Here is a 19,690-nt window from a genome sequence, read left to right on the forward strand (position 1 = left end):
ATGGCCGCGCTCCGCGCAGCGCTAGCGGCCTCTCTCGCGGTCGCCCCCGCCCGGCCGCCGCCCCTCGGCCGCCGCCCGCCGTCCGCCCGCTGCTCCGCGTTGGCCGGCGCCATGGAGCCCGCGCCCCGCTGGCTGGCCGGGCTGCGCTTCGACAACCGCGCCCTGCGCGCGCTGCCGGTGGAGACGCCGCCGCCCGGCCCGGAGGGCGCCCCGTCCGCGCCGCGGCCAGTGCCCGGCGCCTGCTTCAGCCGCGCGCGGCCCGAGCCCCTGCGGCGGCCGCGCGTCGTGGCGCTGTCGGAGCCCGCGCTGGCGCTGCTGGGCCTGGACGCGCCGCCCGCCGCCGACGCCGCCGCCCGCGAGGCGCGCGAGGCCGAGGCTGCGCTCTTCTTCAGCGGCAACGCGCTGCTGCCGGGCGCCGAGCCCGCCGCGCACTGCTACTGCGGCCACCAGTTCGGCCAGTTCGCCGGGCAGCTGGGCGACGGCGCCGCCATGTACCTGGGCGAGGTGTGCACCGAGGCCGGCGAGCGCTGGGAGCTGCAGCTCAAGGGCGCGGGGCCCACGCCCTTCTCCAGGTGTGTTCGGGGGTGCGCCCGCGGGTGAGGCGTGTGGCCCGGGACCCTAGAGCGAGCTGCGCAGGCGCGCCCGGGCCGAGGCCCGAGGCCCGGAGCCGTGCGCGGCTCCTGGCCGCCCCCGAGCGCCCCCGCGGCCCCGCCTGGCGCGGTGCGGCCCTGCGGCCTTTCGGCTCGGGCTGAGCGTCTGGTCCCGCCGCGCTGGCCGCTGCCCGCGCTCTGTTCCGATAAACGACCCACCGACTTCGGAGCCAGTTCTGCGCGTGACGCGCTCGTGTTTACCGCGTGCCCCGCGGGGCTGCCAGCGCTCCGGCGCTCAAGGCTTCGTCTGAATGCTGACCGGGCCGTCGGCTTGCCTCCCACACACTTGGCACCGCGGATGCCTACTTACTCCGAGCCCTTGGGGCCAGCCCTGCTCTGAGGGCGCAGTGAGGTGGGCGCTGTCCGTGCTTCTCCGGGGGCTCGCGCTGCCGGCCTGGGTCCGGATCCCTACCCAGCAGGGTGCCCAGCTGTCCCGCCTCTGCTGTATGCCCGCGGCTGACAGTCTGTTCTGCTCTTTAACACAAAAAAGTTCATATCCGTCGCCCATACTGGTAAATGCCTGTTGAATGGCCAGAAGAACTACACCTAACTTGGAGTTTTATGTTCAAAGACATTCTGAAGGTGTGGCTGTTGTCTGGCCCCTCCCATGAGCTCTCGCCTCCCCTCTGTCCAGGTACTGAACGCGCCCCCCACCCCCACTTCTGTAGCAGCTCCACCTCACAACCTAGTCTTCAAACCTTTCTGTGTCTGAGACGTCCTAAGTTCAGCCTGGCACCCCCACCACGGTCCTGGAACAACCTGCTCAGAGTTGTCTGCACCTTCCGTCATGTGTAAACGTCTCACACTGGGGCTTGCACACTGTATGAGCATCTTTCAACTTCCTGTGTTCATTTTGACTCTTCGTTTTTGTTATAAAATCATTTTTTTGAGAGGAACATGCTGCTGGAAGTTGCTTTTAATGTTTGAAGACTTGAGTTGTAAGTCAGTGTTTCCAGACCTGAAGTCCTTTCAAAGAAAGGGGCTGTCTGACTGTTCACAGACTTGCGCCCACCTACCAGCCCCAGCGTTTCCTGGGGTCCCCAGCCTCAGCAACACTTGAGGCTGGCATCTGAAGTGGTGTGAGTGGGTTAGGCCAGCAGCTGCTGGCGTCCCCAGGTGTGAGCTGGGGGCGGAGGGACAGCAGGTGCAGCGGTGCTTGCCACGTGTCCCTCTCTGTGGGGCAGGGTTAGGGAAGGCCCTGTACCCTTGCTGTGTGATCATTCTACGGTTCTGGTTTCTGCTTGGGGTACCTCGCCCTGGGCGAGGAGGTAGCTGGTCTGTTTCTGGATCATTTTTTACCAGATCCACAAGTAGCTTGAACAGTGCTGGCTTCCTGCTGAATAGGCCAGGCCGGGGGTGGAGTGACATTTGAGGACAGATTACAGACCACAGGGGGGTGAGTGGAATGCAGCTGAGTCTCACCAACCAGAGGCAGGTGCGGTCAGCCTGCAGACAGCCTTGGGGTGACCGTCAGGCCTGGTTTCTAGAGGTGTCAGTCGCACCTGGGATAAGCCCCTCCTGGGTGAGGGGGAGGCAGGAGGCCGAGGTGGTCCCCACGCCGCGTGGAGGCCCACGGAGGTCTCTGCTGACCACTGGGCCCACTCTAGGCATATGCCCCAGCACCTCGAGCTCATGCCGGCCTCTTCTCTGCAGAGGACGTGGGTAGGGGTGCATCCCAGACACCTTCATGCAGCGTCCTTGTCCTTTGGCAGGTGAGACGGAAGTGAGCCCAGAGGTTTTTTTTCCTAGAGAATTTTCTAAGTGCCTTCCCACTAGGGGAGTGCTTGGATGCTTCCGTGCCCTGGGCCAGGCCAGGGCACCAGGCCCAACTCTGAAGGGCAGAGATCCAAACTCACTTTGTTGTGGTTGCTTGCTGGGTGGGGGCTCTTAGAGGTCGAGGTGTCCAGCCCCCTTGCCTTACAAGGAGGGCCAAGGACCTGGCTCATGCAGGCCGGCTGTTCCCGTGCACTGCTGTGACTTTCCTGTCATTTAAAAAAACACAGAGTAAGAAACCTTGGGTATCGTCACTCCGTTCTAATGGGTGAAAAGCTGAACACACTGAAAAATCAACAGGTCTTCTTGGATCTGCAAGAAAAGGGAGGTCAGAGGGCAAATCGCTGCCCACCCATGCCCTGGCCCCGACTGGAGAGACTGACAGGCAAAGCCAGAGAATTGTGCATCACCAGAGCAGGAGTCTCCAGGAACAGTTGCCCTGCGAGTGATGATTTGCTGGAGGCTGAGTGCGGACAAGCCAGTTAAAACCCCAAGGGCCCCAGTCACAAGGGGCCCCTGCGCTTCGCTGAGTTTTATCTCCTGGAGCTCCACTAGGTCCTCACAGTGAATGCTGGTGGAAAATCCCTTTGTGCTTCTGGCAGGAGTGGGGAAATGGAGCCGTTTGAAGTTCACAGGAGCACCGTGTTCTTAGCAAGCTTGCCCTCGGGGAGCTAATTAACCCGAGGCTGACCTGCCGGGGTCTTATCAGAGCCTGACTGACCTGGGGAAGGGGAAGGGCTCGGCTCCAGCCTCTGGCGTAGGGGAGGCTGAAGAGCGCCTGTGGATGTTCTCAGCCCAGAGGCCAGCTTATAGCTGTTCTCTTTGCCCCGAACATCATGCCTGGCTATCAAGAAAAAATTATAAAACATACTGAAAGGCAGAAAACACAGTTGGAAGCGACAGGGCCAGCATCAGAATTAGCCGCAGACATGGCAGAGGTGTTGGAACTATCAGGCCGAAGGCTTGGCATGACTGTGACGAGTATGTCAGAGGCTCTAACGGATGGAGTAGGCAGCATGCAAGAACAGATGGGCGACGCGGGCAGCGAGATGGGAGTTCTGAGAAAGACCAGAAGGAAGTGCTAGAGATTTCTAGTAAAAACACTAACAAAAATGAAGAATGCCTCTGATGGACATATTACTAGACTGGACACAGATGAGGAAAAATCTCTGAGCTTGAGGATATCTCAGGAGAAACCTACAAAGATGCAAAGGAAAAACTGAAAAGCCCAAACACTGTCGCAAGAACTGCAGGGCTGCAAACGAGGCAGGCAGCATGCAGCAGGATGCCAGGAGAGAAAAAGGGGTGGAAGACACACTTACTGTGGTGACTGAGAATTTCCCCAAATTAATACCAGGTACCAAGCAGATGCGAGAAGCTCAGAGTGCACCAAGCAAGGTAAATGTCTGCCTGACCCCCCTACAAAAACAAACACTACACCTAAGCTTGTAATTTTCAAACTACAGAAGAGCAAAAATAAAGGAAAAAAGTGCAAAAAGCTAGAGGAAGGACACACTTCACGTACAGAGGAGCAGAGATTAGAATGACAGCTGACCTCTCAAAAGCCAGGCGAGCAAAGGAAAGCGCAGTAAGGGGAGAAGACTCACCCACCTAGGACTCTGTGCCCTGTGAAATTATCCCTTAGCAGTGAAGGAGACAGACTACCTCAAAGAAAAGTTGAGGGAAATTGTTACCATGAGATCTGTTTTGCAAAAAATGCTGAGAGATGTAGAGAATGACAGAGATACGGGTCAGGAGCTTGAAGCCACATAATCGCAGGACGAGCACAGGAGCAGGCACTGGGCGCAGAGAGCTTCCCTCTTCATCGCCACTGACACAGCGGGGGACAGCTCAGAGTAGCAGAGGCAATGCGTTTGATCATATGTGAGTGAGATTGGTGACACCAAATGGAATGGGGCGGGAGGAAGGGGTTGGGATTACCTTTGTTATAAAGTACTCATACTCGCTATGGACTAGTACAGTGTGCTGGAAAGTAGAGTTGCATTAGTTGTGAACGTGTATTACAAACTCCAGGGCAGCCATTTTTCAAAGAGTAAGAAAACAAAACACAAAAAAGTATTACTGATATGCCAGGAGAGAACTAGTGACAAAGGAGAAAATATAATCACAAAATGCTCAATTAAAACCACAAAAGATGGGGTGGGGGGTGGGAAGGAGCAAGGAAGGGGAAAGAAAAAGGAAGAAAAGGAGTCAAAGGAAAACACTCTGGTCTAAACATTTTGATCTAAATGCACTAATTAAAACACAAGATACTGTCAAAAGAATTTTTAAAAAGTCTTATATGTCGTCCATAAGAAATCCACTTTAAATATGAAAACGTGTAGATTAAAAGTAAACGGATACTAGTGTGCCATGCTAACACTAATCTAAAAACAAGCCGGAGGGGCCGTATTGATTCCAGAAAGAGTGGACTTTGGAGTAAGGAAAGTTACTAGGGATAAAGCGGGGGCCAGCGTGGCGGAACAGTCCTTAAGGGGAGTGAGTGAAAGTCGCTCAGTCGTGTCCGACTCTTCGTGAGCCCAGGGACGATACAGTCCATGGACTTCTCCAGCCCAGAATACTGGAGTGGGTAGCCTTTCCCTTCTCCAGCAGATCTTCCTGACCCAGGGATCAAACCAAGGTCTCCTGCATTGCAGGCGGATTCTTTATCAACTGAGCTATCAGGGAAGCCCGTCCTTAAGGTATATGTGTCAAACAGCAGCATCAGAGTGCCATTTGGCAGAAACTGACAACTTCAGAGAGGCGTAGAGGAACCCACTATCATAGTTGAGACTTCAACACCCCTCTATCAGAAATGGACAGAGCCAACAGGCAGAAAATTGATAAGGACACTTTTGAGCTCAATTAACACCATCGGTCACCTGGATGTAATGAACATCTAGGCCTGCTTCATCTCACAACAGAATACATATTCTCAGGCCCACATGGAACATTTATCCAGATAAACCACAGTCTAAGCCATAAAACACACCTAAACAAATTTTTTAAAATAGAAATTATACAGTGTCTGTTCTCAGGCCACAATGGAATCAAAGTAGAAATCAATAACAGATCACTGCTGCTGCTAAGTCGCTCCAGTTATCTCCAACTCTGCGACCCCATAGACGGCAGCCCACCAGGCTCCCCCGTCCTGGGATTCTCCAGGCAAGAACATGAGTGGGTTGCCATTTCCTTCTCCAAGGCATGAAAGTGGAAAGTGAAAATTGAATGTGAAGTCGCTCAGTTGTGTCTGCTTCTTGGCGACCCCATGGACTGCTGCCCACCAGGCTCCTTCGTCCATGGGATTTTCCAGGCAAGAGTACTGGAGTGGGTTGTCATTGCCTTCTCCCAACAGATCACTGGAAACCCCCAAATTCTTGGAGGTTATGCAACATACTTCTAAATAATGCATGTCAGTTGCTTCCGTCATGTCTGACTCTTTCCAGCTCCATGGACTGTAACCCACCAGGCTCCTCTGTCTGTGGAATTCTCCAGGCAAGAATACTGGAGTGGGTAGCCATTCCCTTCTCTAGGGGATCTTCCCAACCCAGGGATCGAACCTGAGTCTCTAGCATTGCAGGCAGATTCTTTACCATCTGAGCCACCATCCCAAGAGAAATTTTTGAATGTTTTGAACTAAATGAAAGTGACAATATCAAATGTGTGGGGCACAGTGAAAGCAGAGCTTCTGTATTTATAGCAGTGAGTGAGTGCGTATGTTAGTGAAGAGATCTAAAACCAGCATTCAAGCGTCCCCTAGGAAGCCACAAAGAAAAGAGCAGATCCAGTCCAAAGGAAGCAAAGAAAACGTTGTATGTGTTGGTGGTATAGTGGCGAGCATAGCTGCTTTCCAAAGTAAACAAAAAATAAGAATGAGCAGAAATCAATGAAATTGAAATAGGAAATAAATAGAGGAGAAATCAGTGAAATCAGAAGCTTTCTCTTTGAAAATATCTGTAAAATCAATAAGCCTCTAGCCAGGCTAATTGGGAAAGAAAGTTAGGACGCAAATACAAATACCAGGAATCAAAGAGGGAAGATCATACCATTCGTATAGACGTTAAAAGGAAATTAAAAGACTTTGAACGTGCTACGTTCACAAATTTGCTAGCCTAGATGAAAAGGACCAATTCCTTGAAAGACAATTTGCCAAAACTCACAAGAAAAAATAGACAACCTGAATAGGCCTATATATATTAAAGAAATTGAATCAATTAGTAGCCTTCCAAAACAGAAAGCATCAGGCCCAGATGAGTTCGCTGGTGAATTCTACCAAACATTTAAGGACAAAATTATGCCACTCTTTTCAGAGAATGGGAGCAGAGGAACTAATCCCTGACTCATCCTGAGTCCAGCGTTGCCCTGACACCAGATCTAGACAAAGGCAGCACAGGAAAACGGTAGACCAGATCCCTCATGGACACAGACAAAGCATTCCTCAACAGAACATTGCAAACAGAATTCAGCAATGTAGGAAAAGAATCATACATCACCACCAAAGGGATTTATTCCAAGTATGCAGGGCTCGTTCAACATTCAAAAATCAATCGATGTGATCCATCAGATCAACAGGCTAAAGAAGGAAAATCATATATTAGTTGAAGTAGAAAAGGCATTTGACAGACTCTAACACTCTTCATGATAAATCAGACATAGAGAGGAACTTCCTCAACTTTATCAGAGTTTCTACAGAAAACCTATAGCTAAATTGTCATCATGAGATAACCTATAGCTACTTCGTCATGAGAACCTCAGAGCTTTCCCACTAAGGTCATAAACAAGGCAAGGATGTTCCATCTCACCACTGCTTCTCAGCAGCCCTGGAGGTCCTCGCTAATGCAACAAGGTAAGAAAATCAAAGACATACACATTGAGATGGAAGAAATAAAAAACTGTCTTTGTTTGCAAATGGACATCTATGCAGAAAATCTCAAAGAATGGACCAAAATGAGCTCAGAGCAGTTAGTGGAATTTGAAATTAAAAACACTGTTTGCATTAGCATTGCTGAAAATGAAATACTTAGGTGGGAATCTAACAAAAGATCTCTATGAGGAAAAGTACAAGACTGATAAAAAAATAAATAACTAAATCAGTGTAAAGATGTTCCATGTTCATGGATAGGAAGATTTAATATTGCCAATATGTCAGTTCTTCCCAACTCAGTCTATAGATTCAGTGCAACCCCAATTAAAGTCTCAGCAAGTTATCTTGTAGAAATTGACAAAATGATTCTAAAATTTTTATCAAGAGGCAGAAAACCCAGAATAGCTCAATATTGAGGGAGACGAACAAAGTCAGGACTGGCAGCGCCCCCACTTCAAGACTGACTGTAAAGCTGTGGTACTCAAGAGGGTGTAGTTTTGCCCAAAGAATGGATAGATCAGTGGAACAGAGCAGAGAGCCCAGAAATAGACCTGCATAAACATGGGTCTTTGACAAAGGGGCAAAGGCAATCCGATGGAGCAATGATAGTATTTTCAACAGGTTTTACTGGAATAACTTTCCAATCCCAAAGAAAGGCAATGCCAAAGAATGCTCAAACTACCACACAACTGCACTCATCTCACACGCTAGCAAAGTAATGCTTAAAATTCTCCAAGCCAGGCTTCAGCAATATGTGAACCGCGAACTTGCAGATGTTCAAGCTGGTTTTAGAAAAGGCAGAGGAACCAGAGATCAAATTGCCAACATCTGCTGGATCATCAAAAAAGCAAGAGAGTTCCAGAAAAACATCTATTTCTGCTTTATTGACTATGCCAAAGCCTTTGACTGTGTGGATCACAATAAACTGTGGACAATTCTGAAAGAGATGGGAATACCAGACCACCTGACCTGCCTCTTGAGAAGCCTGTATGCAGGTCAGGAAGCAACAGTTAGAACTGGACATGGAACAACAGACTGGTTCCAAATAGGAAAAGGAGTACGTCAAGGCTGTATATTGTCACCCTGCTTATTTAACTTCTATGCAGAGTACATCATGAGAAACGCTGGGCTGGATGAAGCACAAGCTGGAATCCAGATTGCCGGGAGAAATATCAATAACCTCAGCTATGCAGATGACACCACCCTTATGGCAGAAAGTGAAGAGGAGCTAAAAAGCCTCTTGATGAAAGTGAAAGAGGAGAGTGAAAAAGTTGGCTTAAAGCTCAACATTCAGAAAACGAAGATCATGACATCTGGTCCCATCACTTCATGGGAAATAGATGGGGAAACAGTAGAAACAGTGTCAGACTTTATTTTTTGGGGCTCCAGCATCACTGTAGATGGTGACTGCAGCCATGAAATTAAAAGACGCTTACTCCTTGGAAGGAAAGTTATGACCAACCTAGACAGCATATTAAAAAACAAACGTTATGTTGTCAACAAAGGTCCATCTAGTCAAGGCTGTGGTTTTTCCAGTGGTCATGTATGGATGTAAGAGTTGGACTATAAAGAAAGCTAGGTGCCGAAGAATGGATGCTTTTGAACTGTGGTGTTGGAGAAGACTCTTGAGAGTCCCTTGGACTGCAAGGAGATCCGTCCTGGGTGTTCACTGGAAGGACTGATTCTGAAGCTGAATCTCTGGTACTTTGGCCACCTGATGCGAAGAGTTGACTCATTTGAAAAGACCCTGATGCTGGGAAAGATTGAGGGCAGAAGGAGAAGGGGACGACAGGATGAGATGGTTGGATGGCATCACCAATTCAGTGGACATGGGTTTGGGTGAACTCTAGGAGTTGGTGACGGACAGGGAGGCCTGGCGTGCTGTGGTCCATGGGGTCGCAAAGAGTCAGACATGACTGAGCGACTGAACTGAACTGGAACAACTGGAAGTCCACATTAAAAAAAAGAGAGAGAATCTAGGCACAGACCTGACGCCCTCTACAAAAATTAACTGAGAATGGATGACAGACCTACACACAAAATGCAAACTGTGAAACTCCTAGAAGATAAAACAGAGAATCTGAGTGACCTCAGGTATGGAAATGGCTTTTCAGATACCACACAGAAGACGGGACCCATGAAATAGATGATAGGCTGGCCTTTATTAAATGTAAAACTTCTGTGAAAGTGTCAGGAGAACGGCAAGCCACAGACTGGGAGAAAATCTCTGCCGAAGACACATCTGATAAATGTCTGTCATACAAAACATACAAAGAGCTCTTAAAACTCAACAACAATAAAACAAACTTATTTTAAAATGGGGCAAAGACTTTGTTAGACACCTCCCCAAAGAAGATGCAGAGATGGCGTCTAAGCACATGGAAAGATATTTCACATCATGTGTCATCGGGAAAATGCAAATTAAAACCGTGAGACACCACTACACCCGCGAGAACGGCCAAGTTCCAGGACACTGACAACACAGAATGCTAGGAAGGGCGTGGAGCAACAGGAAAGCACATCATCGCCCCTGGGAGTGCAGAATGGCCCGGCTGCTTGGGAAGACTGGTGGTCTCTTACCAAGCCAAGGATGTTGTCACCGCGTGGTCCAGCAGTCATACGACGTAGTATTTACCCAAAGGAGGTAAAAACGTGTCCACGTGGAACTCTGTATACGGATATTCACAGCAACTGTATTCCTAATTGCCAAAACTCAGAACCCACCAAGATGTCCTTCAAGGTGAGGAGATAGAACAGACAATGGAATATTATTCAGCAAAAGAATAGAAAGGAAAAAAAGAAATGAGCCATCAGGCCATGAAAGAACATGTTGGAAGCTTGGATGCATATCAGTAAGTGAAGAAAGTCAGTCTGAAAAGGTCACACAGTATGATTCCAAGTCTGTGACACTATGACATCCTGGAAGAGGCAACTCTGGAGACAGTGAAAAGACCAGGGGTTGGGAGGTGAGAGATGGCTCGGTGCAGCACAGAGGACTTTGGGCAGTGAAACTTCTCTGTGTGACCCTGTAGTCACGGTGGGTCCCTGTCTGGGCAGTTGTCCAGACCCACAGGATGGGCAACACCAAGGGGGAACCCTGATGTAAACATGGGTTCTGGGGGTGGTGACATGTCAGTGTGGGTTCACTGACTGACGGATGTCCTGTCTGGGAGGAGTGTTGATGCCGGGGGATATATGAGAAATCTCTGCGTGCTGATCGGTTTTGCTGAGAGCCTAACACTGCCTAGGAAAATAAAGTCCATTTAAAACAATGATTATGTCAGTTTAGGATAAGAAGAGAACGTCCGAGTCATTCCGAGCTGCCCAAGGTGGACCGAAGTCCTCCCCCCGCTGCAGACGGTACTGTGTCTGTGTTGTTGCATTTTTTCACAAAGTAAACCCTTAGACACAGAACTGTAGAGTTACAAGTGTGCGTGTGACCCAGGGGGTGGCTCTCCCTGTCTCAGTGTGGACTCGGCTCCCACGGCAGGCCGGGCACCCGTGCTGTGGGTCTAGACCTGCAGGACGTTAGGGGCATAGCATCTGGGGTCATTCAAAACAGACTCGCTCCATGGTGCCGCCAGAGCTGCCCCTGGGCTGGTTTTAGGAGCCGGTAGCGGCCTTCCTCCTGTCCCTTTGGCCTGCAGCTGCGCCTGTGTTGCTGGTGCCCGGCAGTGACCTCTGTGCTTGACCTCAGACAGGCGGATGGCCGCAAGGTGCTGCGCTCCAGCATCCGCGAGTTCCTGTGCAGCGAGGCCATGTTCCACCTGGGCATCCCCACCACGCGGGCCGGCTCCTGCGTCTCCTCCCAGTCCACCGTCGTGCGTGACGCCTTCTACGACGGGAACCCGCGGCCCGAGCCGTGCGCCGTGGTGCTGCGCCTGGCCCCCACGTTCCTCAGGTAAGGCCCGCGCACTCACGTCCCCAGGCCAGGGGCTGGCGTCTGTGACCAGGGGCTGCCTCAGGCGCAGGGAAAGCAGCCTCCCCCGCCTGGTTGGGCGAGGGCCCGCGACGCCCAGCACACCTGCTCCCAGGGCCCCGTCTGCCAAGTGGAGGCCTCCTGCTGCCGGGCCTGTGTGTCCTCACGGCCACCAAGCTGCCTGGAATCAAGTGCTCGGTACCAGCCGACCCCATGGCTCGGCCGTCTCTGGCTTCGCCTTTGTCTCTGGGGTGGAGGTGCTGGGCCCCCAGGGCCAGACCAGATGGTCTGCTGAGAGCTGGTCTGTGTCACGTAGGTGGTCGGGCAGCACCCCTGGCCTCCACCCACAAACTGCTGGTAGTCGGCCCGTGTGACCAGCAAACCTGGCTCTGGACGTTGCCCTGCCCCCTGGGGGTGTAGCTGCCCCACTGCTGACCCCAGCTCACCCCAGTACAGGCCTCCTCCCTCCGTGAGACAGCACGGATCGCCTCATCCCCGCAGGGCGGCCGTGGCTGTCCTGCCCCACGTGCCCTGGGAGGTGCCCTGTATCAGCCTGTGTCCCTGAAGATCAGCCGTGTTTGTATGGTTTGTCCCCCCCGACCCCTGCTCTGGCCACGGGCGCTGACAGCAACCCCCTTCCCGCCTCACTCAAGAGGGGAGGTGTCATGTTTAACCTGTGATCAACGTGGGTCTCCCCTCCAGGTTCGGATCCTTTGAGATCTTCAAGCCCAGAGACGAGCACACGGGCCGGGCGGGCCCCAGCGTGGGGAGGGATGACATCCGCCTGCAGATGCTCGACTACGTCATCACCACCTTCTACCCCGAGATCCAGGCCTCTCACCCCGGAGACCATGTGCAGAGACACGCCGCCTTCTTCCGGGAGGTCAGTCAGGGCCGCCCCCGAGGGTGGGCGCTGGGGGTCCTGCCCTCCGAGGCCCCTCCTGTCCCAAACCCTCATCACCACCCACTGGCTTGGCCCAGGGCCAGCTTCTCCGATGCTGAGGGTCAGGGTCCTGGGACTGACCCCCATTTGAGCAGCCTCGAGGAGCCATGCAGAGATCTGGGGGGGGTCAGGGCTGGCAGGTGCTGGGTCTCCCACGTGGGGCCTGTGCACACAGCCGCCCCCGGCACACACCCCTAAGCCTCTTGATTGGGGGACACGCTGACTGTCCTGGCTCAGGGCTGAATGCACCCCAGAACTCTCAAGCGTGGTCCCAGGGGCCGTGCAGGCGCTCCCGCAAGTGGGCACAGAGCAGCGTGCCCCACCTACACCCGGGGGCCATGTGCAGAGACACACTGGGGCAGCCTGGCCCCTCCCCAGACCCTTCAGTCAGTGTCTTCCCATCTGTCATGCGGGCAGTGCCAGGGAGGCTTGAGGCTCCGCTCACACCCAAGGTGGCGGCCTGAGCCTGGCCTCTTGGTCAGTGAAGCCGAGTGTGGTGCCGTCCAGTGCAGACAGTGCCTGCAGCTTCAGAAGGCACACTGCGGGTGGGCTGCTCAGCGGGCCACAGGGCCATTGGGCGCACCTGCGGCTCGCAGGGCTCCCCCTGGCTGGGTGTGGGGCAGCAGGGCCGGCGCTGGGCCCTGGCTGCCCAGGTGGGCTGGTGAAGCCTCGTCCCCTGCAGCCCCGGGTGAGGCTGGACCTGGGGCGGGTTTGCCTGATAACATGGTGACTTGCTTCCTTCTTTCAACATGGTCTTCGCACGTGGGGGCCTGTATCGTGAGAACATCAGGGTTCCCTGATTTCTCTGGTTTGGGTAAAAGCCACAATAGTGAGTATGTAAGAGACGATGGACAGGGAGGCCCGGCGCGCTGCAGTTCATGGGGTCGCAGAGTCGGATGTGACTGAGCGACTGAACTGAACTGAAGAGACGGTGGTGTGTGGGCGTTCTTCCCAAGTCAGGGCAGGATGCTGGGCTGGCCCCGGGAGTCGCGCGGAGGGGCCGGGCCAGCGGGCGCAGCGGCGGCCGTCCTGTTGCAGGTGACCCGGCGCACGGCCCGGCTGGTGGCTGAGTGGCAGTGTGTGGGCTTCTGCCACGGCGTGCTCAACACAGACAACATGAGCATCGTGGGGCTCACCATCGACTACGGGCCCTTCGGCTTCCTGGACAGGTGGGCGTCCTGCTGCCCGCCATCGGCCCCCGGGGAGCCACACGCCATCAGCACGGGCATCACAGGCCTGCATGGCTGTTTTCGTGAAGGTTCTGTTCAGTGTTTGATTCTTAGCAAGGCCTGGCCAGCTAGCCATTCCCAGAGCAGGAATCCCCCAGAGGGCTTTAGCGCAGAAGCGTTTAACCAGCACCCTCCATTCTTGGGTAGAAAGTGGGCTGAAGGGGCAGGTGAGGCTGAAGGGCCCCGTGGGACAGGGCAGGACAGCGGTGTCCACCCGGGTCCCTCGGTGGGTCCCTTTAGGCACCACCCACTCTTGCCCATGCGGCAGGTACGACCCTGGTCACGTGTGCAACGCCTCCGACGCCGCCGGGCGCTATTCGTACAGCAAGCAGCCCGAGGTGTGCAAGTGGAACCTGCAGAAGCTGGCCGAGGCCCTGGACCCCGCGCTGCCCCTCGAGCTGGCTGAGGCCATACTGGCGCAGGAGTTCGACGCCGAGTTCGGCCGGCACTACCTGCAGAAGATGCGCCGGAAGCTGGGCCTCGTGCAGACGGAGCAGGAGGGGGATGGCGCCCTGGTGGCCCAGCTCCTGGAGACCATGCACCTGACCGGTGAGCGGGCGCGGCCTATCACGGGCTGCGGCTGTCTGGGTCCCCGCCTCCCGTCCTCTGGGACTGCCTTTGCAAGGCGTATGTGACTTCCTGGCTGATCCGGCTCGGAGGCCCAGTGCTGCCCAATGGAAGTGGCCGGCCGGGCGCCTAGGGGAAAGCGGCCTTCACACGAGTGTGCTGTGAGCCACAGGCCAGGTCACACTGGCTCCCCTCCGTAGAGCACACTCCCTCCCGTCCACTGCTGCGTGCTTTCACACTGTGCGTCAGTCGAGGTGACCACGCAGGCTCACTTCTTTGTCCCTGTGCTGTCTCTGTTTAAACTGCTTCTCACAGCCTGGTGGCTGGACGTCCAGCCTCGGGGTGCCATCTGCTGGCTGCGTCCTCACAGGGCAAAGTGGGGAGCAGGAACACGGAGCCGCTGGAAGGGTTGCACCCTCGTACCCACCTCCCAAAGGCCCCGTCTCCAAACACCATCCCCCTGAGGCTGGGAGGGGACTCACAGACACCCCTTGCATGCTGGGGTAAACCCTGCATACTTGGTCCTTCTAGTATTTTGCTGAGGTTCCTTACGTCTGTACTTACAAGGGATACTGATCTGTGACTTTCTTTTCTCATCGTACCTTTGTTTGGCTTTGGTATCAAGACAGTGCTGGTTTCATGAAATGAGCTAGAAAATGTTTCCTCCTGTGTTTTAGAAGAGTCTAAGGATTGGTGTTAACTCTTCTTTAAATGTTTGGTAGACTTCACCATGAAGCCCTCTTGTCCTGACGTCTCATATGTCAGGAAGTTTATAATCTCTTTACTTGCTATGGGACTACTGAGATTTTCTTTTTCTTCCTGAGTCAGTTCTGGTAATTTATGTTTTTTAGGAATCTGTTGTCTAAGTTATCTGAATTATTATTCATAGTGTCTTCTTAATCTTTTATTTCTGTCTAATCAGCAATGATATCATCACTGTTACTTATTTTCTTTCTTTATCGCTTTCACTTAGTGAGTTCAGTCATGTCCGACTCTTTGCGACCCCATGGACTGCAGCACGCCAGGCCTCCCTGTCCATCACCAACTCTCAAAGCTTGCTCAAACTCATGACCATTGAGTCGGTGATGCCATCCGACCGTCTCCTCCTCTGTCGTCCCCTCTCCTCCCGCCCCCAATCCCTCCAGCATCAGGGGCTTTTCCGATGTGTCAGTTTTTCCCATCAGGTGGCCAAAGTGTTGGAGCTTCAGCCTCAGCATCAGTACTTCCAATGAATATTCAGGACTGATTTCCTTTAGGAGTGATTGGTTTGATCTTGCAGTCTAAGGGAGTCTCAAGAGTCTTCTCCAACACCATAGTTTGAAAGCATCAGTTCTTCAGCAGTCAGCCTTCTTTATGGTCCAACTCTCACATCCATACATGACCACTGGAAAAACCATAGCTTTGACTAGATGGACCTTTGTTGGCAAAGTAATACTTCTGCTTTTTAATATGCTGTCTAGGTTGGTCATAGCTTTTCTTCCCAGGAGCAAGCATTTTAATTTCATGGCTGCAATCACCATCTGCAGCGATTTCTGAGCCCCCAAAATGAAGTATCTCACTGTTTCCACTGTTTTCCTAACTATTTCCCATGAAGTGATGGGACCAGATGTCATGATCTTCATTTTCTGAATGTTGAGCTTTAAGCCAACTTTTTCACTCTCTTTCACTTTCATCAAGAGGCTCTTCAGTTCCTCTTCACTTTCTGCCATAAGGGTGGTGTCATCTGCATATCTGAGGTTATTGATATTTCTCCTGCCAATCTTGATTCCAGCTTGTGCTTCATCCAGCCCAGTGTTTCTCATGATGTACTCTGCATAGAAGTTAAATAAGCAGGATGACAATATACAGCCTTGATGTACTCCTTTCCCAACTTGGAACCAGTCTGTTGTTCCTTGTCCAGTTCTAACTGTTGTTTCTTGACCTGCATACAGATTTCTCAGGAAGCAGGTCAGGTGGTCTGGTATCCCCATCTCTTTAAGAATTTTCCAGTTTATTGTGATCCACACAGTCAGAGGTTTTGGTGTAGTCAATAAAGTCCATTTTCTATTGGTTTAGCTGAAACTTTGTTAGTTTTCCTGATCTTCTTGGAGAGCCGATTGTGGTCTCACTCTCCCGCTTCTCTTCTCTAGTTACCTCTGCTTTCATCTTCCTTTCTGTTCTTTCCTTGTTTGTTCTTTTCCTGGTTCCTTAGGTATAAGATTAGGCTACTGATTTGAAATGTTTTTACTGAGAAGTAACTAACGTGCAGCATCTTACAAGCCTCAGGCGTGCAACATGAAACCATCACCACATACAGTTACATTCTTTTTTCTGGTGATAAGAGTGCTGTTCTTTTAGTTCAGACATACATAACTATAAACTTCCCTCTGAGCACTGCTGCTTTTGGTTCATACCTCCAAGTGTTTTCTCATTTCCCTTGTGATTTCTTTTTAGACCCAATAGTTGATTAATTTTAACATTGTTATTCAGTTGCTAAATTGTTTCTGACTCTTTGCAACCCCATGGACTGCAGCAAGCCAGGCTTCCCTATCCCAGTTTGCTCAAACTCAGGTCCATTGAGTCGATGGTAGCATCCAACCATTTCACTCTCTAATTTTCCTTCCATTTGTGACTTCTAGCTTCTTTCCACTGTGGTTGCAGAATACACCAGTGTTCTCAGGGTACTAAGACTAATTTTATGGCCCGACACCCAGTCTGTCCTGGAGAAGCTGCGAGCTTGGGTGGAGAGCTGGGTTTGGTGGTGTTTCCTTGTTGACCTTCTGTCCAGGGGTCAGGTGCTGATATCCCAGCTCCTACAAAACTGCTAGACTCTGCCCTTCAGTTGTGTTCTGTTGTTGTTGTCCATTGGAGTACAGTTTCTCTACCATGGATTCAGGGACTCCCCGGTGGTCCAGTGGTTAAGAGTCTTTCTTCCAGTGCAGGGGTCATGGGCTTGATCTTTTGTCGGGAAGCTAAGGTCTCACGTGCCGCAGGACAACTCAGCCCCTGCGCATCTAGAGAAGCCCCACAAACTACGGGGAGGACCCAGCACAGCCGAAACATGCGCTTGCCCTTCAGTCTGAGTGCCTGCTCTGTGCGTGGGGCTCTCGTTTGACTGTCGTCTCTTCTTGCTGAACCGACTCACCCGAATCTCACGCTCCTCCTTGTCGAGTGCTCACAGAAAGTCTACTTCTCTGGTGTCAGCACAGCCGGCCAGCTCTGTAGGTTACTGTTCGTGTGGTGTGTTTCTTCCATCTTTTCACCTTCAGCTTAAGTGTCTTCAGTGTCTTCCGGTCATTGGACCGTGTTTTGTATCCATCCTGCTGGTCTTTGCTCTTTGAATAGTGACGTTAATCCATTTACTTTGGCTGGGGGGGGGTCCTCTCAAGGTCTTAGTTCCCTAACCAGGGGTTGACCCTACGCCCTTGACAGTGAATGCACAGTGCTGACCACGGGGCCAGGCAGCGCCCTAGTCCATTCACTTTCCACCGGGCTGCAGATGAGGAAGAATCGGCCGCTTCGCTGTGGCATCTTGCACCGTTTTTGCCCCTTGTTTTCTGTCGCCACGCTCGTGTTTAGGTGGTTTTTTGTGTACACCATTCTGGTTCCCCACTCCTCCTGTCTGGTTTTGGCCGTTTCCTTAGGGGTTATGGTGACACTGATGTAGCCAGTCAGGCCAAGGACAGCACGCGACACACCTGTTAGCTCGTGTCCTCTGCTGGCTCAACCTTGCAGCTCCCAGAGCGTGCAGCGCTGAAGGCGCAGACAGTGATGGGGGCCAGGGCCGCCTCAGTGCCTGGACTGTTTATGCAGGTCACCGATGAAGAGACTGGGCTTAGAGGCCTTGGAAGATGGCGTGACCTGTCAGGTTCAGAGTGGGGACCAAGTTGGCGGCACAGAACAGGCTGGGGGTGGGGGGGTCAGGAGCCCCTGCCCTGACGCCCAGCAGGGCTCCCACACACGTGCCGGATGAACACGTGTGCTTGTCTGGTGACGGGGCGGCGCCCTGAGCAGCTTTGTGTTCCAGGGGCTGACTTCACAAACTCCTTCTACCTGCTGAGATCTTTCCCAGCTGCGCCGGAGTCCCCAGACCTGGATGAGTTCCTGGCCGCGTTGACTGCACAGTGTGCCTCGCTGGAGGAGCTGAGGCTCGCCTTCCGACCCCAGATGGATCCCCGGTGCGTGCTTGGGTCTTGCTTCCCGGGAATTTGTTTCCAGAAAAGGGAGGAATATTTAGAATAAAGCCATGGGTGGTCAGACCCTGGCTCTGTAGCCCTGAGGCCCGCCAGCCAGAGGAAAGGACGCGATGCTGATGCTGGAATGGGGGCCAGGCAGCACAGGGTCAGGCATGGTGGCTTCTGCTCCAGGGAGGCTCCAGGAAGAGCCTGGCTGTGGCCCGCAGTCGCCAGCCCCCGCAGGCTCTCCACACCGTTGTGTCCTGGGGTGGGGCCCACACTCAACCCATCAAGTTTGGTGCCCAGCAGGAATCTAGTGCGGCGGTGTGAGGGAGGCTGAGCCGGCAGGACCTGCTGAGCACAGAGCCAGGGTGACTGAGAAGGGGCTGTCAGGGGCTGCCCTGCCCCCTCCCCAGGTGGAGCATCCAGCTGTGTTCTCCATGGGCGGGGTCAACACCAGGGGACGGGCCTGTCCCGTTCCCCCATCTGCCCCACCCGCCGGGCCCGGGCTCCGCCCTGGCGGGGCCGAGCACAGCAGTGTGGCAGGCCGGGAGGGCTGGCCTGGGGCCCCTCACGCGCCCGCTCCGCGCAGGCAGCTGGCCATGATGCTCATGCTGGCGCAGTCAAACCCGCAGCTCCTGGCGCTCATCGGCACGCGGGCGAGCCTGGCTCGGGAGCTGGAGCGCGTGGAGCAGCACTCGCGGCTAGAGCAGCTGAGCGAGGCCGAGCTGCACAGCAAGAACAGGAGCCGCTGGGCCGCGTGGCTCCACGACTACAGGTGCCCCCTGCCCTCCCCCCGGTGCCCCTGCCCTCCCCCACGCCGACCCCAACGCGGGCCGGGCTACGCGGCTGACGCCCAGTGGGTTGTAGGGCCCGGCTGGAGAAGGACCGGGAGGCCAGCGGCGACGCGGCCACCTGGCAGGCCGAGCGCACACGTGTCATGCGCGCCAACAACCCCAAGTACGTGCTGAGGAACTACATTGCACAGGGCGCCATTGAAGCTGCGGAGAGCGGTGACTTCGCGGAGGCAAGGGCCGCCTGCCCCCCACCCCCACCAGCCCCCCCCCCAACCTCCCTGCCCGCCCTTCGCTGGTTGCGGAGGAGGCCGGTCCCCAACAGCCCCCCTCGCTCTCCACCCCTCTGCAGGTGCGGCGGGTGCTGAAGCTGCTGGAGACCCCTTATGGCGGGGAGGCAGAGGCTGCCGAGCCCGAGGCGGCCGCGGAGGCCAGCGAGGCGGCCGCGGAGACCGGCGGGGCGGCCGGCCGGCGGCGCTCCTACAGCAGCAAGCCCCCGCTCTGGGCGGCAGAGCTGTGCGTGACGTGATCCTCGTAACCGCCCTGGGGACTCCGCGCAGGAGACCCCAGGGCCGAGCCCTTGAGTCCACGAGGCGGCCCCCGCTCCCGTCTCTCCGTGACGGCGGAGACGTCCAGTCAGGACCTGACCCGTCTCCGCCCGACGCCGACTCGCCACCCCTGCCCCAGGCTCTGCTCCCCATGACATGCCCCACGCCCGCACCGCGCGGCCCCCACCCACCTGGCGGGGGTGGGGGTGGGGCGCGGCCCCCCAATAAACCGGCAGCCTCGTCAGTGGG

The 19,690-nt window shown here is 54.1% G+C and overlaps 1 protein-coding gene across 1 annotated transcript; it reads left to right on the forward strand.

Annotated features, from left to right (window-relative positions):
* On the forward strand, positions 1–19,688 carry SELENOO (selenoprotein O). Its single transcript, XM_052639331.1, has 9 exons — positions 1–572; positions 10,985–11,188; positions 11,909–12,089; positions 13,188–13,318; positions 13,647–13,927; positions 17,952–18,102; positions 18,692–18,877; positions 18,970–19,126; positions 19,246–19,688. Exons 1-9 carry the CDS (start codon positions 1–3, stop codon positions 19,429–19,431), a joined length of 2,049 nt encoding a protein of 682 aa, XP_052495291.1. The 3' UTR covers positions 19,432–19,688.
* Positions 19,689–19,690: the final 2 nt, after the last annotated feature.

The sequence above is a fragment of the Budorcas taxicolor genome, chromosome 5, assembly GCF_023091745.1.
Source record: "Budorcas taxicolor isolate Tak-1 chromosome 5, Takin1.1, whole genome shotgun sequence".
Classification (NCBI taxonomy): domain Eukaryota; kingdom Metazoa; phylum Chordata; class Mammalia; order Artiodactyla; family Bovidae; genus Budorcas; species Budorcas taxicolor.